This window comes from Culex quinquefasciatus, chromosome 2 (assembly GCF_015732765.1).
Source record: "Culex quinquefasciatus strain JHB chromosome 2, VPISU_Cqui_1.0_pri_paternal, whole genome shotgun sequence".
Classification (NCBI taxonomy): domain Eukaryota; kingdom Metazoa; phylum Arthropoda; class Insecta; order Diptera; family Culicidae; genus Culex; species Culex quinquefasciatus.
The window spans coordinates 112,430,190-112,455,029 of NC_051862.1; the positions used below are offsets into that span (position 1 = coordinate 112,430,190).

At 38.7% G+C, this 24,840-nt stretch overlaps 1 protein-coding gene and 1 pseudogene across 4 annotated transcripts in view; both read right to left on the reverse strand.

Annotated features, from left to right (window-relative positions):
* The window catches only part of LOC6039992 (integrator complex subunit 3 homolog), a 254,482-nt gene extending 230,274 nt beyond the window's left edge, over positions 1-24,208 (reverse strand). For 2 of the 4 annotated variants that reach the window (XM_038251677.1, XM_038251676.1), the window contains exon 1: positions 24,047-24,207. In XM_038251677.1, the coding sequence (XP_038107605.1) occupies positions 24,047-24,109 (63 nt within the window). In that variant the 5' untranslated portion in view covers positions 24,110-24,207. Of the gene's footprint in view, positions 1-24,046 lie in introns of all 4 variants that reach the window. The other 2 variants (XM_038251680.1, XM_038251679.1) reach the window with 2 other exon arrangements.
* On the reverse strand, positions 2,205-3,015 carry LOC119767271 (annotated as a pseudogene).
* Positions 24,209-24,840: the final 632 nt, after the last annotated feature.

The following is a 24,840-nucleotide window of genomic DNA, read 5'->3' on the forward strand; positions in this document are numbered from 1 at the left end:
TTATTTGGAAAAAAGAGTGACAAGCATTAAGAGATATGAGAATCAAGAGATGATAAAATTAAAACCAAATGGTAAACAGAAGAATTAGTATAGAATTACGAATCAGTAGAGCAAAATAAAAACAGGAGATAGATGGTAGCTGGAAATGGAAAGGAGAGAAACCCCGTTCTGCGACGTTCAGGTACATCCACAGCAATTGACTCAACATACTGCGAATCAAAACAATACCGTCTACAATCACAAATAACTTCCCTTTCCCACATTGACGCGCCCCTTTCTTCTAGCCGTCTCGACTCTGACCCTCGCTGGTCAAAGGTTTACGATCCGTTTCCACAGGCCACCAGCTAGGTCATCATGAAAACCAAGCCAACGTGGAGGTAAGAAAATAGGACACTTGCAAGGAACCAGAGCTATACTGTTTTGATCAAGATAATTCAGATGATCTAACAGGACTACGGACGTAGTCAGTGACGCTCCTTCCAGGATGTTCCTCGCCTGAGCGTCAACTGAAGAGGTATCATCAGTATCATTCATCCTTGGCTTGCAATAAAATAAAAACATTAAAATTACGACAAAATTCTAGCAGGATTCTAGCAGAAAATTTTGCCGTCTCATTCTAACAAAATTCTTACAGAATTCACGCAGAATGGCCTGTCAGAACAGTTCTAGCAGGGTTCTAACAAAACCGGTTCCCAGTCACGGATATTTCTAACAGAGCTTGTTCTGCTAGAATCCTGCTAGAATGATTCTAGCAGGCTAGTCAGAATGCTGTAAGAATTTTGCTAGAATATTCTGACAGAGCAAAATCTGTCGAAAATGACGTCATCCGCTGAACCGATTTGTGGCGAATGCGATTGCCGCCATTTTGTCAACTTGTTCGATAAAGTTCTTTCATTTTCTTTTGTAGAAGGAGAATGACGTTTTTTCTTTGCCACCAACTCGGTAAGTTAATTGTTCAAGAAATTGACCCAACATAAATAATAAATCTTTTCTTTATTTCAGCATTTATACAAACAAGGTGGATTTTCTTGCGAAACCCCGGAAATCGTTAAAATCGATGATGCCACAATGGCCCAGGAACAATCGCTTGGACGGATCGGAGCAGGCGTAAATAGTGGACAGTGGAGTACGGATGCGTTATCCTCAAAAACAGTGTGTTAGGTGAAATGTAGAATCGTGGAATAAATTAAATAAATCACTTTTTTTCAACTTTAAACTGGGGACAAATTTTTGGTCATCACATTCTAACAAAATTCTAGCAGGATTCTAACAGAAACACCTGCCAGCATTATTCTGGCAGAATTCTAGCAGGATTCTAGCAGACATTCTTTCCGTTTAATTCTAGCAAAATTCTTACAGAATTCTAGCAGCAGATCTGTCAGAATAGTTCTGGCAGCATTCTAGCAGGATTCTTACAGAACCGGATGATTTCGCCAGCTCCTGCTAGAACCGGTTATTGCATTTGAGCTAGAATTCTCAAAGAATTCTTGAGAAAATCTAGCAGGATGATGGCAGCGTTCTAGTAAGAATATTTTCGCTCTGTAAGATTTCAGTAAGAATCCTGTGAGAACGCCGTGACTGGGTTGCTTTCACCGGATTCTGCTAGAACCGGTTATTGCATTTGAGCTAGAATTCTTGCAAGAATCTGGCAAGATGATGGCAGCGTTCTAGCCCAGTCACGGCGTTCTCACAAGATTCTTACAGAATTCTAGCAGAGCGAAAATATTCTTAATAGAACTGTGCCATCATTCTGCCAGAACTTTGCAAGCATTCTCAAAGAATTCTAGCTCAAATGCAATAACCGGTTCTAGCAGAAACGGCGAAATCAACCGGTTCTGCTAGAATCCTGCTAGAATCCAGTCACGGCGTTCTCACAGAATTCTACCAGAGCGAAAATATTCTTACTAGAACTATGCCACCCACTCAGAGCGTTCCGTTAGAATTCCGTTTAGAATTCCGCTTGAGCGAAAAAAGTTCGATTCGAATTCTAAACAGTGTTCGTTTTAGATTCTAAACCGCATTCCGTTTCAAACGCAACAACCGGTTCCGTTTGAGTTTTCGCCGCAAATCGGTTTAAGCGGAATTCAAACGGAATCGAATCCGAATGGACGGATAAGATTTGACAGCTGCTTCTTCTTCTTGTTTTTCTTTCTTTTTTTATTTTCTTTTTGTTGAAATTAGATCGAAATTTAACACTGATTTAACTGTTTTGGCCTATTTAGGCAATTTTTATTAGTATTTAAAAATTAAACAAGAAAACACTCCCCACCATGAATCCCTAGGTTTTTAATTACATAAATTTGTAAGTTTCACAATATATTAATACACTTAAAGGTCTAGACAGCACCTCTGAGGTGTCGGTCTTCTTATCGTCTTCTTCGGACTTCTTGGCAGTATTGACCTCGTCGCGCTTCTTGGCGGCTTCGGTCACTTTCTAGGCCTCCTTCTTTGCGACCTTCTTGGCAGCCTTGATTGTCCTCCTCCGGAACCGACCAACCTGCGCGAGTCACGTATCGACGACAGTCGGGACCGGCGACAAATATGCTGCTGGCGACGGCACAGGGCCAGAACCTCCTTGCGCGAAGCTTCTTGACGTCGAGACGACGTCTCTTGCGCTCCTGCACCACCGGCGCGATGAGATGCTGGATCTTGGGCGCCTTCAACTTGGTCTTCTTGCCGTCCATCTCTGGCAGTGGGCGCTTCACCGCAAACTGGCGGACGTCGTCATCTTTGGTCAGGATGCACAGTTTGCGGATGTTGGTTGCTCGCTTCGATTCAAGACGACGCGGCACGATCGTATCGGAAGGCACAACGCGGCCGACAGCAAAAGTGGCCCTTCTTCAGCAGCAGACGGACACGGGGGTTGGTCAGCACGCTCTGCTTGTCGTTGCCATCGGCAATCTTGAAGACGTATAACTTCCAGTCATCGCCCAGATGATCGGCACCGACTTTCACACCTATGCGCTTGTCGTAAAAGTGGCGCAGAATGGGGTCATCTATGATCTCGATGGGTTTCTAGGCTCTCGTAGCTATTCCAGCGCCTTCTCTTCTTCCTTAACCGGCTTATTCACGGGCCCTAAAAGAGATAAATATATTACTTTTCTAGTCCAATTATCAAACTAATACAATTCTTACCCGTCCTTATTATATCGCATCATTCAGCGATGTCGAGGCCTTGACATCAATCGGAAGAATCTGATCGCAACCCCGGCGCTAGACGGCACAACAAGACGCCCATCGCAACCAACAATCCGGAATGTGGTACTGCGCCACCGATCGACACTTCCCACTCTTGCCATCTTCCCCTAAACCGCGGCCACTCCGTCGATGATGGCGCGCTGAGCAAGCCGCGACAGACAATCGCCGAGGGCCACCAACACCGTAATGCCGGCGTACTTGATGGCCTGATGATCCCAGACCGCAGCACTCCGGCGGAAGTTCACCACATGCTGCGAAAAAAATGAAAGAAATCTCCAGATTAATCCAAAGGGGGCCTGGGCCAGCAAATTTTTTAAAACGCGAACAAAGTATTTACTTGGCGCGATTTCCTCCGCGGGGGCTTCGACTGCTGCGTCCATCACGAGACTTTTTTTTTTTTTTTTTTGTCGAGCCATAATACCACTGCGACCAATTATAGGAATATTGTGGTGTGACCCTTTTTTTATAGCAGATAAGTTCACCCAGCACCATTTAGCGTGAAGAGCGTTACTTAAAAGCTGCATTCGTCCCAGTTAGGATCGACTCGTTTGATAAAGTCGATTACCCTACTAGGACTCGCTTCCCAAATATCTTTGGGTAGCAAAAATCCTTTTCCTAAAAATAAAATTCTTCTTTGAATAAGAGCACTGCATTCACACAGCAGGTGCTCTGATGTTTCATTTTCAATGTTGCAAAAACGACATCTTGAATCCTGTAATTTGTTCATTTTAACTAAATGATACCTACAAGGGCAATGACCAGTTAATAAACCAATTATGATCCTGAGATTTCTTTTATCCAGTTTTAGTAAAACTCGAGATGATTTTTCACAAGGATAAATAAACCTTTTTGATTGTCTACAAGCTATAGCCGCATTCCAATTAGACATTACCATAGATGTTTCCCAACGTTTTAATTCCATTTTCAAGGAACAGTCTGGTATTCCAAAGAAGGGTTCCGGTCCAATCAGGTTTGTTCCAGATCCTTCCCTGGCTAGACAGTCTGCCGCTTCATTACCATCTATTCCGCAATGTCCAGGAACCCAATATAGATTAACAGTGTTTTTTAAAGATAATTGTTTCAAACGCATAATTGCTTCCCAAACTAGTTTTGACTGACAGGTATACCCTTTGAGTGCATTTAGAGCAGCCAGACTGTCTGAGAAGATACAAATATTAGAATATCTATAGTTACGATTTAAACAAATATGAATACATTCAATAATTGCGAAAATTTCAGCTTGGAAGACTGTTGGATATAGACCCATCGATATAAATTTCTTAATCCCAGGGCCAAAAACTCCAGCTCCTGTCATATTATGCATTTTTGAGCCATCCGTGTAAAAGACAATAGAACCTGAACGAAGAGTTGGGCCTCCTTGTTCCCATATGTAGCGACTTGTTGCGACCACATTAAAGGGAACATCGTAGTTGGCCCTAGTCGGCATCCAGTCTACTATTGAGTTCAACGTAGGATTCAGATTAAAGGTTTTGAGGAGCTCTAAATGACCCGTCATATCTTTTTCCTGAATCTTTACGGACCGGTTCATCAATAATGCACTTTTAACAGCTTGTAATTCAATGAACTGATTAAGAGGAAGTAAATTCAACAGAGCATTCAGCGCCTCCGTAGGAGTGCTATTCATAGCTCCGGTGATTGAAATACATGCCAATCTTTGAAGTTTGCTTAATTTTTTCTGAACAGCTGTTTGTTTAGTCTTTTGCCACCAGACTACGGCGGCGTAAATAATCCTTGGTCGAACTATACATGTGTAAATCCAATGTATCATTTTGGGACGAAGTCCCCATTTTTTTCCAAAAGTATTTTTACACACCCAGAAGGCGTTAATTCCTTTATTTATAACATTCTCTAAGTGAGGGTTCCATGTAAGTTTCTTATCTAAAGTGACACCAAGGTACTTAACTTCAGATTGAAACTCAATCGTTACCCCACAGAGAGAAAGTTTTTGTAAAGAAGTATTTATTCGTTTTGTAAAAGGTACAATCACGGTTTTGGCAGGGTTAATCCCAAGACCTTCACTCCTGCACCATTTTGAAGTAAAATTTAACGCTGATTGCATACGATTTGTTATAAAATTATTTAACTTTCCGCGAACTATTATACAAATATCATCTGCAAATCCAACTACTTCAAATCCAAGTTCAGCCAACTTTTTCAGTAGTTTATCAACTACTAGCGACCACAATAGAGGTGATAATACTCCACCTTGTGGACACCCCTTCTGTGGTCTTATAACTAGCCTCTCACCACCAAAATCAGCTGAAATCTCCCTGTTTCTAAGCATAGTCTCAATCCAATTTATGACACATAAATCAAAACTCCTTGACTCCATTGCTGAACGCATTGAACAATGGGAAGCATTGTCGAATGCTCCTTCAACATCAAGAAATGCGCATAAAGCTAATTCTTTGTTTAATAATGATTTTTCTATTTTCGTTACTAAGCTGTGTAATGCCGTAATAGTTGATTTACCACTTTGATAAGCAAATTGCGATTTGCTAAGAGGATAATTTTTTAAGTATGTTCCTTTAATAAAGTCATCTAATATTTTTTCCATGGTTTTTAATAGTAATGAAGAAAGACTTATGGGTCTGAAAGATTTAGCATTTGTCTTATCTTTTTTTCCAGCCTTAGGTATAAATACGACCCGTACTTCTCTCCAAGCTTTGGGAATGTAGCCTAGAGAGATGCTGGCTCTAAAAAGTTCAGTTAATCGTATACTAATTTTATCTTTAGCGTGTTGCAGTAGGGCTGGAAAAATTCCATCTCTACCAGCAGATTTAAACGGTTTAAATGTGCTTATTGCCCATTCAACTTTGGATTGAGTGAATATTTCACAGGATTTCAAGTGGGCGTTTTCAGACCAATCTTTTGTCGGTCCTTCACCCTCCGAAGCCTGATCGCTTTCACTCGATACCACAATTGAATCTGGGAAATGAGCTTTCATCATAACTTCTAATGTTTCAGAACTGTCTTGAGTAAAACTGCCATCCGCTTATTTAAGATTCCCTAAACCATTCGTATGGTCCTTAGAGAGAGCTTTCTGTAATCTTGCAACAACTGGTGTGCTCTCAATTTTCTCACAAGAGCGGTTCCAGTCTTTACGTTTAGATTTTCTGACTTCAATATTATATTCAGTTAAAGATTTCCTGTATGAATCCCATAATCCAGAAGCTTTTGCTTTGTTAAATAACTTTCTTGATCTTTTTCTTAACGCAGCTAGATTGTCGTTCCACCACGACACCTCTCTGTTTGAAGAATTGTGTTGGAATGGACAGCTAGCGGCATAAGAGTTTAAAATACCGTTTATCAGATGAGAAGAGGCGTTTTCTAATTGATCAACAGTTCGTATTTCACCGCCAGAATTAAATTCATAAACATCAATACATTTTTTGTATAAAATCCAGTTTGTTTTCTTAGGATTTCTATAATTTGTTTTAATAATATCTCCTGCATTATATTCAAACTCAATTTGTCGATGATCTGAAAGCGATTCTTCATCAGATACTTTCCAGTTTAAGATTTTTCAGAAATAACTTCACTGCATAAGGTCAGGTCTAAGACCTCTTGCCTAGCAGCAGTGACGAATGTTGGAGTATTTCCTGTATTACATACATTAATTCTGTTTGTTGTTATAAAATTTAATAAGTTTTCGCCTCTTTTATTGATATCTGTGCTGCCCCACACAGTGTGATGGGCATTAGCATCACATCCAAGTACAAATTGTTTATTAGTTTTTCTACAATAAGAAACAAAATTTATTACATCAGAAGAAGGAACCTCTTCAACATCTCCGGGAAAATAAGCTGAAGCAACATAAACCTCAGTTTTCCCCTCGTGTTGTCGGCACTTCCATTCTAATTGCAACAATGTCTTTAGTAATAAATTCAGTAACAGGAATGAAATTGCAGTCATTTTTTTAAAAGAATAGCTGCTCTGGGATTGGGTGAGCTGTCATCATACAGAAGCTTACCGGTTTGAGCTGAAATTCCTTTAATTTTATTATTATTTACCCAGGGCTCTTGTAATAGGCCCACGTCGATTTTGTTTTTGGTAAATCTTCTGCTAAGTACAGCGGAAGCCCCCTTAGCATGATGGAGGTTTACCTGAATAAATTGTATATATTTAATCATTGCATATTACTTCCGTCTTCGTGGGGCATCGGATGATCCACCTTATCGGTTTGACGGTTAGCCTGTATTAAAATATTGTTATTTGGAATTAATCTGGGAACTTCTCCAGCAGAACACTGAGCGTTGGTCACCCTGGAGTCCTGCATGGAGTTCTTCCCAGTAACATCATTGTCGGTTTTTAATCTGAGTTCTTCCGAATCATAACACTGGGCGTTGGGCACCCTGGAGTTCAGTTCGGATTGCTTCTCAGAGAAATCATCATTTGACTTACCCTTACCCTGGCTAGGGTCCCCACCTTTGGCGCAAGATCCAATTGTCTGGGATGTAGCAATCATAGATGGGCCAGGCTCGCCAAACTCATGATCATCGACATCAGAATCCACCTCCATCCGATCGATTGGATTCAGGCCAGCCACTTCCTGCGCACCAACATTGTCCGAGCGGCCCTTCCTAATCAGCGTCTGCCCGAACTTGAAGTTGACAACAAACGATCTTGCTTCGAGCAGCTTCATTGAAGCCATGTCAACCGTGAACGCCCATTCTACATGGTCGTTCCTGACCGTGCGCTGAAGGATCTTCCACATAGTCGTATCCATGTCATCGTTTTGGCTCTCCAAAAAGCCCAGGATCGTCTCGTTGTCATCGTTCTTGCTCCGATAGAAGAATCCAAGAAGAACCTCCTGGCGAGGCATATTGGCCTCGTCGAGAGCTTCAAGCTCGGCACCCCTCCATGGAGTGATTTGTTGAACTGTAGTTCTCACCCAGTCCGCAGTAGCTTTGTCCTGGCAAGATAGCAATATGTGCCCAGTTTTTGCCTTGCAAAACACAAATTTGGGTTTGAAAGGCTCTCTACGTTGACTAAGCACCTTCCTCAACAGCACTTTTTTTACAGCCTCCTGTTGGTCTGGTGACAGCTCGGTTTCTGGGTAACCTCTAGGGATGACCCCGAGCCTGACCCGGCTCGCAATTTGGGCGCAAGTCGGCGCTGGTAGATTATCCCGGTGAGCCTTGGTAACACCGGTAGTTTGCGCACCGTCCGGATTTTTTGAAGACCCGTCACCTTGTACGGCACTCCCTTGTGGACCATCCTGCTTCTTTGTTGACCCTCCTGCTTGAACGTTTCCCCCTTTTGCACCTTCCTGCTTCGTAGCGGACCCTCCGATGTTAGCTTTCTCCGCTTGTACACCACCAGGCATCGTCCCCCCAGATTGAACGGTCCCTCCTGAAGTGCCAGCAGTCTCGTTCACGTTCCGTACCCTTTTCGAGTCAGGATTTGCTGGACTTTTCGACGAATCCAATTCAGGATCTCGCGTTCGCTTGGGGGTCGAAGTCGCTACCTTCAATCGGGCTTCTTCTTTACTCATACCTTTCTTCACCAATTTTTGTACTCTTCTTCTCTCTGAACCACATAGCTTTCGACCCGGATTCGGCGTGTTTAAATCCGATCCACCAGGCACTGCCGGCTTAATGGTGACATTAATCCCATCCTCATCATCCGAGTCCAGAATAGAGGACGAGCAGGAGTGCACGTCATCGAGAGACGGACTTTGAAGTCCATCTTCAATAGTAATTTCGTCCACTCGTTTCTCCTCCATCGTAAGTCTCACAGCGCCGTTTGTTTATAATTTGGACTATTGTCTTCAGTGAATCTATTTTACCGAAACGATTTCACTTACACAACTGTGCCAAATTTATATTGCCACTCACTCTCCACTCAAGAGCACAGAAGAAGTTCTGAACTCTCTCTACGGACTGGGAGTCTGTGGCACAAGAATAAGATCACTACTAAGAAGTTTCTAGCGTCACTAGTTTCCTCTAAATATTAGCCCGAAAAACTAATCGCCGAACTAATTTCCGTACTCCGTCACAACCAGGCTTGCCACAAAATACAGATTTTTCAGCACAGGCCCGAAACACAAACGATTTTTTTTACAGTTAAAATAAATTTGAGCAGTTTTTGTTAAATTGGCCAAAAAGATAAACATTGTTAGCATCTTTTGACATGTTCAGTTTTTGGTAAGAATATTATTCTTTAAAGTTATACTCGATTGAGTGTTTGGTATGTGCCAAAAAAATCTGTATTTGTGGCAAGCCTGGTCACAACTCTCGATCACCTTTAAACTTTTCCACAATAAATCGCGCGGTTTCACGATGGTTTACACCCGGAAAAATGCGATAAAAATTAGGAACCGAAGAATGGCCGACTATAATGACGAGAACTCACTCTCAAACTGGCTTCACTCACTCACGAGACTTGCTGGCGCACACTTTGTCGGCACTCGAAAAAAAACCTGATTGAGCAAGTTTGACATTTGCTTCAGCAGGCAACACTCACACACTAAAAGAAAAACCGCTTCGGCGAAACGCGGCGAAATGTCATCGAGGTTCCGCCGTACACCAGCAGGTGTCGCCCTTGTGCAAAAAATGCTCAAACGGAATCGAAACGGAACCCAATCAGACAATCTGTTTAGAATATTTCGAACCAATTTTCGAAGCGGAATTCGAAGCGGAATGAACCCGTCAAGCGGAAAACGATTTGATTGGGCATCAGCTTACTAGAATGTTGCGAGAATTCTCAAAGAATTCTAGCTCAAATGCAATAACCGGTTCTAGCAGGAGCCGGCAAAATCAACCGGTTATGTTAGAATCCTGCTTGAATTTACCCTGTTTGAAAAATGTCGCACGTCGTACGAGCTGTCGCGCGGTTTTGATTTTACCGTTTCGATATCGATTGGTCGAAAGGACGACAAACGGACGACAAACACTCGACATACCCGACATTGTTTTTTCCATCGATTTTCCTTCAATTTGACGTCACGATTTTCGTCGACGCAGTTTGACAGTTCTCTTCAGTTGGTCTTGCTTGGACTTGATCAAATCAGAGAAACTTTGAACCGAATCGAACCAGTTTACGTTGTTGAAAAGTTTCGTGTGGATTTTGGCCGGTTGATTGGTAAGTAGCGTTGCTTTTTTGCGATCGACTTTATCACAGCAATATTTATATTCCAGATTTCCTGATTTCGGCCTTCGTGGTGGAGGTGGAGGAGAACGGGTCACATCGTTGCTCCGGCGGGCCATGCCGGAAGACGGGAAGGGGAGCACCCAGTCTGTGATCGAGGAAGCGGATTGGTGTTTATTGGGAGGTGGCGATGCGTGGTTTTTATACGATAAGTTGTGTTTTTGAAACGATAGAGGGGGTGTGCATCCCATTAGGACGACGGAAAATAAGTGAGGACGAAGAAAGTGTGCGGGGTGTTGTACTGGAGAATTAAAAACCTGAAACCATCACAAATTCTAAACAATAATATTCAATTTTTTCAATTCTGAATCTTTTCAATTCCACAATTAAAATTTTCTAAGATTTTAATAAATATAAAATAATACAATTAAAAGGTATGGTTTCGTTCAAAAATATGATAAAAATTCAAAATATATAAAAATTATAAAAATATTTCTATTCAATTCAATTCTGTTTATTTCTTTGGTTATCTTGGTTATCTTTTAACAATACACTCAAACCCCGATGGTTTAACACCAACTGTTGTCAAACGAACGAGGTCACTTTTTAGTTTGACACCCATTTTATACGAAGTTCACACACACTGCCAAACATTTGTTTTGATAGTGTGCGTGAGCCCCATGTTAAAAGTGACAGTTTGTCACTTTTTAGTTTGACTTTGAAAACATGAAAATAAAATTAAAAATTATAAAATTATAAAATTATAAAATTATAAAATTATAAAGTTATAAAATTATAAAATTATAAAATTATAAAATTACAAAATTATAAAATTATAAAATTATAAAATTATAAAATTATAAAATTATAAAATTATAAAATTATAAAATTATAAAATTATAAAATTATAAAATTATAAAATTATAAAATTATAAAATTATAAAATTATAAAATTATAAAATTATAAAATTATAAAATTATAAAATTATAAAATTATAAAATTATAAAATTATAAAATTATAAAATTATAAAATTATAAAATTATAAAATTATAAAATTATAAAATTATAAAATTATAAAATTATAAAATTATAAAATTATAAAATTATAAAATTATAAAATTATAAAATTATAAATTCAAAATTTTTAAAATTTTCAAATATTTAGATTCTACAAATCACATACTCTTATATTTTCAAATTGTATTATTCTTAAAATTCTTGATATTTTCAAAACTCTTTTTAAAATATCAAAGATTTTATTTAATTTTAAAATTATTCAGATATTTTAAATTTTAACGAAACATTAAAACATTTCAAAATTGCTTTAAAATTTTAAAGTTCATTGCTTTTTTAGCAAGGACTTCAGAGTCCCAAGAAACACATGCACTTTAAATAAAAAAAAAAACAAAATCCTCCATACAAATTTTTGATAAAAAATCAACATGCGATGTTGATGTTGACTTATCTGAAATTAAAAATGTTTGAATTTTTTTGTTGTTTTTTTTCCTATTTTTTTCCTAAAAATTTACAAGTTTAAATTGACCATTTTTTTTTTATTTTACATTGAAAGTTAAATTTTAAATTTTTAGTTATGTTTTTGGATGATTTAGCCGAATGACGTAATCTTTTTTCAGGTAACCAAAAATATTCCAATCGAATCCTGCTGACAACCCAGCGTTTCCGTATTGTCCCACGGAACGGAAGCTGTAACGATCGCAAAAACACCTGCACTGGAAGTGCGTAAACCAACGTTGTCCCGTAGGCCATCAATCTGTGGGAATTAAATGGAAGCGCCGCTCCAGTGCCATATCTACACGCTGGTGTCGACTCCAAAAGACGGCTGACAAAGTCCGGCCAAGATGCCGAAGCGACGAGATGAGCTGAAAGGCCAACCGGAAGACAACGCCAAAAACCACGTGAAGATCGCGACACACAACAAGAAAAATTAATGAATGTTTGTGAAATCGAGTGAAAAAGATTAATTAACAGAAAAAATACATCTAAAAATAATTTAAAATATTTTTTCTTTTATTTTTACTGCAACATAACCTAAAAAACAGCACACGACAAAGGCACGACAACCTAAATAACAAAACCGTGCGACGTCGGTCGAATGTCGTACGACAATGACGAACAATTTCGATGATCGATCGCACGACAAATACGACATTTTGGTGCAAAAACGTATGACATTCGTGCGAAAGTCGCACGACATTGTCGTGTTATTGCCTTCCTCACAGAAACTGGAACTGTGTGACATCGGAGAACATCCGGAAAACGACGATGATGTCTGCACGGTGGCCAAGAACATCGAAATTCGGTGCCGACGGCGAGGAAAAAAGGACCAGATTCTTCGGACAGAAGAAATGACGCAATCCTGACTGAAAAGTCCGTCGGACGTCCGTCGTTTGTCGTCCGTGCAATCGTACGACGTCGCACGACAATGTCGTGCGACTTTCGCACGAATGTCATACGCTTTTGCACCAAAATGTCGTATTTGTCGTGCGATCGATCATCGAAATTGTTCGACATTGTCGTACGACATTCGACCGACGTCGCACGGTTTTGTTATTTAGGTTGTCGAGCCTTTGTCGTGTGCTGTTTTTTAGGTTATGCTGCAGTAAAAATAAAAGAAAAAATATTTTAAATTATTTTTAGATGTATTTTTTCTGTTAATTAATCTTTTTCACTCGATTTCACAAACATTCATTAATTTTTCTTGTTGTGTGTCGCGATCTTCACGTGGTTTTTGGCGTTGTCTTCCGGTTGGCCTTTCAGCTCATCTCGTCGCTTCGGCATCTTGGCCGGACTTTGTCAGCCGTCTTTTGGAGTCGACACCAGCGTGTAGATACGGCACTGGAGCGGCGCTTCCATTTAATTCCCACAGATTGATGGCCTACGGGACAACGTTGGTTTACGCACTTCCAGTGCAGGTGTTTTTGCGATCGTTACAGCTTCCGTTCCGTGGGACAATACGGAAACGCTGGGTTGTCAGCAGGATTCGATTGGAATATTTTTGGTTACCTGAAAAAAGATTACGTCATTCGGCTAAATCTTCCAAAACATAACTAAAAATTTAAAATTTAACTTTCAATGTAAAATAAAAAAATGGTCAATTTAAACTTGTAAATTTTTAGGAAAAATAGGAAAAAAAACAACAAAAAAATTCAAACATTTTTAATTTCAGATAAGTCAACATCAACATCGCATGTTGATTTTTTATCAAAAATTTGTATGGAGGATTTTGTTTTTTTTTAATTTAAAGTGCATGTGTTTCTTGGGACTCTGAAGTCCTTGCTAAAAAAGCAATGAACTTTAAAATTTTAAAGCAATTTTGAAATGTTTTAATGTTTCGTTAAAATTTAAAATATCTGAATAATTTTAAAATTAAATAAAATCTTTGATATTTTAAAAAGAGTTTTGAAAATATCAAGAATTTTAAGAATAATACAATTTGAAAATATAAGAGTATGTGATTTGTAGAATCTAAATATTTGAAAATTTTAAAAATTTTGAATTTATAATTTTATAATTTTATAATTTTATAATTTTATAATTTTATAATTTTATAATTTTATAATTTTATAATTTTATAATTTTATAATTTTATAATTTTATAATTTTATAATTTTATAATTTTATAATTTTATAATTTTATAATTTTATTTTCATGTTTTCAAAGTCAAACTAAAAAGTGACAAACTGTCACTTTTAACATGGGCTCACGCACACTATCAAAACAAATGTTTGGCAGTGTGTGTGAACTTCGTATAAAATGGGTGTCAAACTAAAAGTGACCTCGTTCGTTTGACAACAGTTGGTGTTAAACCATCGGGGTTTGAGTGTATTGTTAAAAGATAACCAAGATAACCAAAGAAATAAACAGAATTGAATTGAATAGAAATATTTTTATAATTTTTATATATTTTGAATTTTTATCATATTTTTGAACGAAACCATACCTTTTAATTGTATTATTTTATATTTATTAAAATCTTAGAAAATTTTAATTGTGGAATTGGGTACTAAAACCCTATGTCAATTTTTATGTACAACGGTAAAAAACACGATTAAAAACCATTTCTAATCACTTTTTTATAAATTTAATGCAAAAAAAATATTGTCAAGACAACATTTTTTCGATTGATAAACTATGGTACCCTTGGAACGAGCTGTCAAGTAGGACCTTTTCTGTCAAGAAGGACCATGAAGTTAATTTTTCAAAATTCAATTAAAAATCCATTTTAAATCCTTTGTGGTCGTTCAAAGGGTCATTGTAATCAGAAAAAATAAGCTTTATCGATATGAGCAATAATATCACAAATTTAAACTTCATTTTAGGACCCAATTGAAAAGATTCAGAATTGAAAAAATTGAACATTATTGTTTAGAATTTGTGATGGTTTCAGGTTTTTAATTCTCCAGTACAACCCCCCCGCACACTTTCTTCGTCCTCATTTATTTTCCGTCGTCCTAATGGGATGCACACCCCCTCTATCGTTTCAAAAACACAACTTACCGTATAAAAACCACGCATCGCCACCTCCCAATAAACACCAATCCGCTTCCTCGATCACAGACTGGGTGCTCCCCTTCCCGTCTTCCGGCATGGCCCGCCGGAGCAACGATGTGACCCGTTCTCCTCCACCTCCACCACGAAGGCCGAAATCAGGAAATCTGGAATATAAATATTGCTGTGATAAAGTCGATCGCAAAAAAAGCAACGCTACTTACCAATCAACCGGCCAAAATCCACACGAAACTTTTCAACAACGTAAACTGGTTCGATTCGGTTCAAAGTTTCTCTGATTTGATCAAGTCCAAGCAAGACCAACTGAAGAGAACTGTCAAACTGCGTCGACGAAAATCGTGACGTCAAATTGAAGGAAAATCGATGGAAAAAACAATGTCGGGCATGTCGAGTGTTTGTCGTCCGTTTGTCGTCCTTTCGACCAATCGATATCGAAACGGTAAAATCAAAACCGCGCGACAGCTCGTACGACGTGCGACATTTTTCAAACAGGGAAGACATAATTTCAAGAAGGACACGACAATAAATAAAATTCTTACCACAGCACGGGTGGATGAAGGAACGGCACCGGAACTATACAGGAACGGCATCTTCTTCGATTGTAAGACCAATCATAACTTGTGCGAACACGTTCGCTTTCAAGATGGTGGTCGGAAATTGCGAAGCGGTTCAGCAAAAATGACGTTATTTTCGCTGGTTTTGATCTGTCAGAATCTTCTAACTAAATTCTTACAGATTTCTGGCAGATTTCGCTCTGTCAGAAAATTCCGAAAAAATTCTTACAAAATTCTGTCAGGCCTGCTAGAATTATTCTAGCAGGATTCTAGCAAAACAAACTCTGCTAGAATTTCTCGTGACTGGGAACTGTTCTGACAGGCCAGCTGCTAGATTTCCGTAAGAATCCTGCTAGAATGAGCTGGCAGGATTTTTCTGCTAGAATCCTGCTAGAATTTGGTTAGAATAGAACGGATAGGATTTTTTGGGTGAAAAGGTTTGTTTGTTTGTTTGAAATTATCTTTATTCAAAAATCATCTCTCACAACACGTTTTTAACTAGGCTCTTTTCACTTTTTCACTATAAAACTTTTAATTCCACGTTTTCTCGTGGGATTGAAGCAAACACTTTCTGCAGGTCTGCAGTTTTCCAAGATGCGTGTGGTCATCGACGACATCTCCTGTGCTGTGCTCACCGGCCTCCCAGAAACAGTGATCTGGACTTCTCGCTTCGGGAAAATTCCGAGTCCCATCGGAAAAACTCATCTGAGATCTTTTTTTTTTTTTTTTTTTTGGATGGTGATCCAGCCGCACATCGTTGATGTCGAAACCTCTAAACTGGGCCCTCGTCCTGTCACGTCCGTCAGTAGTCTTGTCGTACATTACAACTAGAATCAGATCTGCCAATGAATTAGTACACTTCGACCAAATAAACACTGACGCTGTATGGATCTGACTCTAGAATAAATGCACAGTTGTGTGTTATTCATAAGTCCAAAATGTTCAATTATTCATATAAGTCCAAATATTCATTTACGGATAACTACCTAACTTGAATTGAATACAAGATTTAAAGCAACCTATCCGAAAGCTACTCTTATCTCAAATCCCCGACATTTTAACTATTAACCAAAAAAAAACGCTTCTTTTAAAACCTGTCTGGCTTCTTTTAAAAAAACAAAACAAAAATAACAGTTGATATTTTACAAGTCATGAATTGAAAAAGAGGCGACCATTTGTTCGTCAGAATTCCAGTAGATCCTCGATTCGCAACAATGATCGATACAATCATAATCCGACAACCGTTAGTTCAACAGATCAACGAATTTAGTCCGATATCATTTCACTATTGATTGATCGAGACTCTATGGAAATTTTGACAAATCAGAATGGTTTTTATGCTACTTGAATGAAAATCACCGATTCTGATAGAATTACTAAATTCACTGTTACTAATTTTGTCCCTAAATAACTAAAGGCAAAGTATAAAAAGTTGATATTTATAGTTAAAATCCTAAATTCTACAAACACTATTTTTTAAACCCGCATCCTAACCTGACACCCACATTAAGATAGGGAAAATCACATATGTAGCGGTTCATTGTACAAATGTGATATTTCCACTATCAGAGAACCTCCTTGTCTCGATGACAGCTTACCGGCCATCGATTAAGCCCTGAGACTACGCCAAAGTGGGTTCTCGCAGCATGAAGTGGTGTCCATGTGTAAAAATGGAAGCTTCAGCAATATACTGAACACTTCGATTTTAATTCCACATCGAATCAAATCATACTCTTTGCCAAACAAGCATCAAACCGATGACACTCATTATGACAAAACCCAGGGAAAAAACTCATCTGTGAATTTAAAAGCAAAATGTTGTATATTTTGGGTTGATTAGAGTTACCCAAGTTCATTTTACTTACCAAATTAGGCAGTCTCCATTCAAGGCAAAATTCAGCGTTGGAAAAAATGAACTTGCTTGAGCAATTTCAATGACAAGATGCGGAAATCACATTCACCCCAAAGCGGTTTGGCGGAAATGACATCATTTTCGACAGATTTTGCTCTGTCAGAATTTGATCACAAAATTCTAACACAATTCTTCAATTCTTACAGATTTCGCTCTATGAGAATATTCTAGCAAAATTATAACAGAAGTCTGGCAGGCCTGCTAGAATCATTCTAGCAGGATTCTAACAGAACGACTTCTGCTAGAAATTTCCGTGACCGGGAGTAAGAATAATTTTGCTCTGAATTCTGTAAGAAACCAGCGAGAACGTCGTGACTGGGCACACGTGTATTTTTCACAAAGCCGCGAAACAGAACAAGTATTTTTATAAGTGCGTGAATAACAATCGGTCGTTGAAGCTAAAAAAAATGTGAGAACAATATCGCGCCGTGGTTCAGTGATAGTAAGGCGAAGAAAGTCGACGACGATTCCGCTTGAAGACTATTAGGTTTTACACCGTGACGTCATTTGACAGCTCGTGTGCACTGTTTACATGGTCTTCGTCGATTGTCGACGAATTTCCTCGAACAAAATCGACGATCGCATCGAACTGTGCTAAGTCCATGTAAACAGTGCACTCCTTTCTAACCTCCAAATCGAGTCGGCGTAAAACCTAATAGCGGAAATTATGGGTTAATTGCGCAATGGATGAAGGTTTGAAGTTGACACTATCAAAAGGGAATGGTAAGATGCAATAGTAATATTGCTTGGTTTGATAGGGTCCATTTTCATAACTCCAGAATTCTTCCCAATCAAACCGTTCTCCGCTTGACGGGTTCATTCCGCTTCGAATTCCGCTTCGAAAATTGCTTCGAAATTTTCTAAACGGAATCTCCGGTTGGACTCCGTTTAGATTCCGTTTGAGCCATTTTAGTACATTAGCGACACCTGCTGGTGTACGGCAGAACCTCGATGACATTTCGCCGCGTTTCGCCGAAGCGGTTTTCTTGTTGATTTTTTTCAATCAAACGTCAAAGTGTTTGGAAAAAATCAAAAAGCGAAACTTGTTCGATCCTGTTTATTCGCGCCACGTTTTTTCGGGAAAAAAATTACTGTGGAAATAACTGGTGAGTTACGCTACGTTTTCTAAGGATTCGGACCATTGACCCAATAACCGATGCCTCCTCTTTCAGATTCCTGGCCGTCCTACACGGGCTCGACGGAACCGGCTTCTTTTATGTCTCTTCCAGCCGTATTTTCTCCATCCGCTCGCTCCACTCTGAATCTTGTTCCGGCTGAGCTGGACATTTTGCTAATGCTGAGACAGGCCACCAGAGCCGAAACCTGTGCAACCTTCGTCGGGGTTCTCATTCTGCGGACCACATTCCCGGCGCTGTTGGCGGCACCAAACTCTGCCTTGGTCGACGCCAGTGGCTGAGACGCTTTGGCCGTGATGGCCGATTCAGCCTTGGTCGGACTGGCCTAGAGGCGCTTTTCGGCAGAAGCACGCGTGCACGAATTTGTTCACAGCACACGTAAGTTTTTTAAGACTTTTTATTTATAATCAAAACCAACTTTGAAATATTTTTAGTACAGGTGGACAATTACGGGGAGTTCCTCGATTTGAACGTTGGTCAGCTTTGAATTAAACGGCCGATCTCGATACGCCCGCTGGAAGGTTGTGGCCACTGGAACCAGCCAGCTGCGGAATGTGTGTGGGCCTAAGGCCTGACCTGGCCTGCTGTCTTTGAAAAGTTGCTGTTTGTCCTTCTGTTTTGCCCAACAAAACGCCGGTCGCGGCGTAATTGCTCGTGCCGCCTCCGGAGAGTGACGCCGTCGTGTCTAAGAACCCGATGGACGGCAAGCTGGCGGTGCTCGTACCAAAAGCGCCTGACAGTGTCGGCGTCAGCAGTGACAAGGCTTACCCGTTCAAAAGCATGGCCCAGGCGCGCATGGTTCAGCGGCGGGAGAACACTCGATGACGTCCCAATTCCTTTGTCGTGCCTAACCCTCCGATTGCGTTGGACCGCCAGCACCACCTCCTCCTCCGCCGGCCTACGGGTGAAGAGTGGACCACCTTCGCAGTCGTAACATCTTCCAATACGGATCGCCGGCATTCGAATGCCTGCCAAGCTCCCTAACCTCGGTGCGACGACGACGAGCCTCACCTGGACCAAGCGGCCACGCTCCAGTCGACGAAATCATCCGATACGATCGACGGCGGCCAAGACGAAGACGATGGAATCCCGCGTGTATCATCGCGGCGTAGAGTACGGTCGAATCGTCCGATGCGACTCTCCAAGTCGGCGGACAAGATAAAATAAAATCCACCCGATCGGAACGAAAACCGACAAGTCTGGAATCGGCTATCCAGATTACGCGGACTCCTAGCAGCAAGAAGCAGCAGAACGAATTTCACATCATCTCACTCACTAAAGCCTATGTAGTTTTGCGAAAAAAAGATTATTAAAAATGGGGAATTTAGGGCTGGGACTCGTGTTTTATTAATAATTCAAAAGGCGCTAAGTACATATAGAAAACCTGTAATGGTTTTGACTTAAGTACGATAGAATTAATAAAAATGCGATAAGCATATAAACAAAATTTCAACATGTTTTTTTCTGGTTGAATTTTAATTCAACCAAAACAAAAAAGAAAATCACTATATTAAGAACAAGAAGAAGAAGAAGCAGCTGTCAAAACTAACCCTTCCATTCCGTTTCGATTCCGTTTGAATTCCGCTTGAACCGATTTGCGGCGAAAACTCAAACGGAACCGGTTGTTGCGTTTGAAACGGAATGCGGTTTAGAATCTAAAACGAACGCTGTTTAGAATTCGAATCGAACTTTTTTCGCTCAAGCGGAATTTTAAACGGAATTTAAACGGAACGCGCTGAGTGGGTTGTTTCTTGCTGCTGAATTCTTGTCAAACCGGTTCCGAACCGGTGCAACGTCGTATGCAATTTTATAGCAAAGCAGCCAAAACGCGTTGCGTCTGCTTTGAAAACTGCTGAGCAATGTCATGCTTCTGTAAGGACCAGCTGGTGAAAAAACAAACACAAACTCAGAAAATGTTGAAACTCTATTCGCCACCTACATTCGAGTAGAAGAACTTTGGTGCAAGGTTACGTTTACGTTTTTGCGCGATAAGTGCAAAGGGGAGTGAAAACTATTCTAAGGTTTTTTAAAAGAAAATGGATCTTTTGGAATAAAATAAAGTTAACAGGAGGTAAGAAATAAAAAGTTCTATAGACTGACTTTTTGATTTTTTGCTAAGTTGCCATTGTCATTGAAAATTCTGAGATCCGGATTGAAAACGCGAGAATGAGGTTAGATTGCTTATTTTGAAAATCATTCCAATTATCATTTTTGAAGCAGAGATTTGCTTTTATGGTAGATGTGACTTTAAAAAATATTTGTCCACTTGAATAATCTACATTCTCAATTGATAAGTTAGGTTTTGGTTGATTAAAACATTCCCTTATTTTGAATCACATAATGAACAGGTTAAATCGGCCATCACAAAAATATTTTCGTTTATATCAATTAAGCTATTTATTTCTTACCTGAAAATGGTATAATTTGCTATTAATGTCGATTTTATGATGAAATAAAACAATTTCAAATTTCAAACCAATTTACTCGCTGTAGGTTATAATTAAAACATCACCCCAAGTTTTAGCGCCCTCTAGTGGGGAGTAATTTTGACGTTTGATTGCCTATTAGGCATCCACAATATTTTGAAACGAAACGAATCGAATAATGACAAAATGGACAAAATGTACACAAACATCTGTCAAATCGATTTATAGCACGAATTTTTGTTTGCTATAAACTGATTCTTGATCGACAAGAATTGAATTTTTGTACGACAAGAATTGACTCACTTCGAATTTTCAACATCAAATTTTTCAAAGATTTCATTACGAATTTATGAAAAAAGTATGTGAATCACTTTGTTTCAAGTAAGCAAGCATTTTTCCGAGTTGCTTCATCAAAAATAAACGGAAAATGACTGAAAAGTAATTTATGTTAAAGTTGAACCGGTAACAAGAATTCAAGAACATGAATTCTGGAGTTATGAAAATCCACCCATAGAGTAATCTACGTTCGTTTGTATAGAGCTTTATGTCGTTTCGCGTACACACACTAGCGCACCATTTGATTTTGCAGGCCGGACAAAATTTAACCTCAATCTTGATCGTGTACGTACACGCAATACATGCGCACGTAGATACCTCTATTGCGTGTACGTACACGAAAACAAAGTGAGGTTAAATTTTGTCAGCCAGCAAAATCAAATGGTGCACTAGTGTGCGTACGCGAAACGTCATAAAGCTCTATAGTGTCAAAAGGTAAGATCAAGTAATAAGGATTATATGAACCTATACTGTCATAATTATTGTAGTTATTCACTGAAAATGATGACCGAGCCACGTAGCCTAGTGGTAACGCTCCCGCCTAGTAAGCGGTAGATCGGGGTTCAAATCCCGGCTCGGACCAACACAACTGGTGATCTTTTCCCTTCTGGATTCGATTGCTTAGTAAAGGGAAGGTAGTGTATCGTCACAAACTGGACCTTATCACGACACCTTAGGAAGGCGACCTATGGAATGTTAACATTAACCTTAACATGTTAACATTAAGTTGAGAATGAAATTGCCACTGAATCCGCTTTGCAGGGTTGTTACGGACGGCGCGGATCGCGCGGATGGCGCGTTTCGCGCGGATAGCGCGGATTTGGCGCGGATTTGCTGACTAATTTTGCTCAGGCGCGGATTTCGCGCGGATGGCAATTTTGATGAATAAATAGATAGAATTACTTTCAAGTTATTAGGAAAAATAATATCAAGAATTTGTTTTTTTCTCCATTGAGTGCAATTTCAATTTCTTATAAATAGATTTTTTTTTCTGAAAATGTTTGTTTGTATTTTCTTAATACGAACCGTCGAAAAATTAAGATGAAGATTATGTAGAGATGATTTTTTAAATGTATGGTTGAGATTTTCTTAAATAAAATTATTACTACACTTTACTCATTTCTTAATATATCCGGCTCTGAATATGTAATTTCTTTTGAGTTTTGAGTAATGTTTTTTTAACCTTATTTATTTTTAATTTTATAGTGGATATATTCAATTTGCCTTTGAATTTTAGATGGGATTTACCCGTAGAAATATTTTTCTAAATTTAAACATTCTTGGCGAAAAATAAAAAGATCAGAACATTCAAAAATTAATGCTCCATCATTCAAATTTCAAAAATTCGAAACTTTTTTTTTATCATAGTTTAAAAAAAAATTAGATTAAAAAAATTTCGAATTTCGTAATTTAAAAATTCCGAAACTCCAAAAACCTAAAAAATCAAAAATTCAAAATTTAAAGAAAAATGCAAATTAAAAAAAATCGAAATTAAAAAAAATCAAGATTTGCAAACAAAAAAAAAAAACGGTAATCTCAAAAATCTCAAATAAAATTTAAATTCTTAAATTCTAAAATCTTAAATTCTTAAATTTTTAGAAGAAAATATTTCAAATATTGGAAATGCAATTTGTTTCGAAATGAAATTTTAGTGAGGAATTTGGAATACAATCTGTAATAAAATTCATAGATTTTGAATTTTGAGAATTTCGAAATCTAATATTTAATCATATTAAAATTTTAGATTTTGGTTTGTTTGAGCTTATATTTTTGAAGTTAAATTTCATTTATTAGATTTTTTAATTTTGTTTATATTGGTTTATAATTTTCTATTTTATTTATATTGGTCAAAATTATTGTAGTGTCCCTCTGATTTGCAAAAAGGTTTTTTTTGGTGACACTTTTCTTGATGTCTCTTGAGGTATTTTTTAAAAGGATTTTTTGCTTTCATTCCTTCAAATATAAAACGAGTTTCATGTTTTTAATAAAATACTTTCTGTATTAGTTTTTTCTTTGGAAATAACATTCCCAGTTTTTTTTTATATGGCGCGGATTTCGCGCGGATTGAGGTTTCGGTCGGCGCGGATTTGGCGCGGATTTTTTTCGACTTTCCCGTAACAACCCTGGCTTTGTAAATGCCGGCCCCGATACTCTTCAAGGGTGTTCCCCTCAGGAACTGGGAAAGATTTACTTTTTTTTTACTACTGAAAATTCTATCCGCTTTCTATCCCCAATGTGTCCTGCACTGGGGGTGCCTGGGGTAACTTTGAGTTGACCTGGGCCGCTCGAGGAATTATGTCGTAGGTGGCTCGTGTACCGGTTCACACACCTCTCCTCGCGGCAAGGTTTTCCGTAGGTCTACACTCGAACATGCAACATGGGACAGCATGAATCTTCAGCTGAAGCCGGACGAATGTATTCCGAAATTACAGAATAATATTCTAGACACATTTTGTGCACCTAATCAATCAATACTTTTATCATAAATAATCATTTTATTGCTTAAAAATTGAGTTTTCCTGAGCTCCCATATTCAAATACATGGAAGCTGTCATTACTAACACCATTGGCCACCTAGCGGTCATTTCAAACTGGATTCGTCTATCGAGAAATTAAAAGTGAGAGTGTGTGCAACATGGAGTTAAACTTTCTATGAAGATGCTGTGAAGGTTACCATGACTCTTTGAAAAGTTTAACTCCATGTTGCACGCACACACTCTCACTTTTAATTTCTCGATACGTTTGAGCATTGAGCCTGTGCTCGAAAATCTTCAAATGTGGCATCCCTGCGTCTACTTGCAGTGTTTCAAACCTATTCATAAAAAAATGTTTACAAACCTCTTCTAAACCATCTGGATCGGGAACATCGATCAGTGATTGATAAAATAATGCTGATTTCATATTAAGAAAATGATCACCAATTATTTTAGTTTAACTTTATTTACAGAATGAAGTAGGAATGAGTTGTCATTTATACACCCTAAACAAAGAATCTTAACTAGCTGAAATTGTTTTCCCACTTTTTCATTATAATACACGCAAAACGGAATTTAGGTATAAATTCCTCATTTTGAGGTATAATCGAACCTGCCCAATCAAACCCAGTTAACTCAATCCGAATTCTGAAACGGAATCTAATTAGAATCGTATACAAATTCCGTTTCAAACGCAACAACAACGGAATTTGTGTACACACAAAGAAAAAATACTCTAAATTTAAAAAAGATCGTTCGTTGGATTAAAAGTTCGCGTTGGTGAATATTCGTAGAAAGTTCAAACTTTTTTAATTTAAAAGTTAGAAAGTTGTTGATACTACCATGCATTTCTGGAACAAAATCGTTGTATCGGTAAAAGTTTTGTGCTATTAATATCGCAATACGCAATTCGCAATTTTCAGTGTAAGAACGGGCCTTGACCGATCTTATGCACCAGGTTCCCGACGAACACGCACTGCCCTTACACCTACATCTCACCCTTGCTCTGAGTCAGTACGAGCAACACGCTAGAACACGCTTTGAGTGTTCGTGCCAGGCATGCACACCTTCTTTTCCGGTTACGCATTTTAACTCGGCCGGGGGTGGTACATTACGTAGGGTTTGATGTAAGTATAAGCGCCTAACCATCTATAGTGA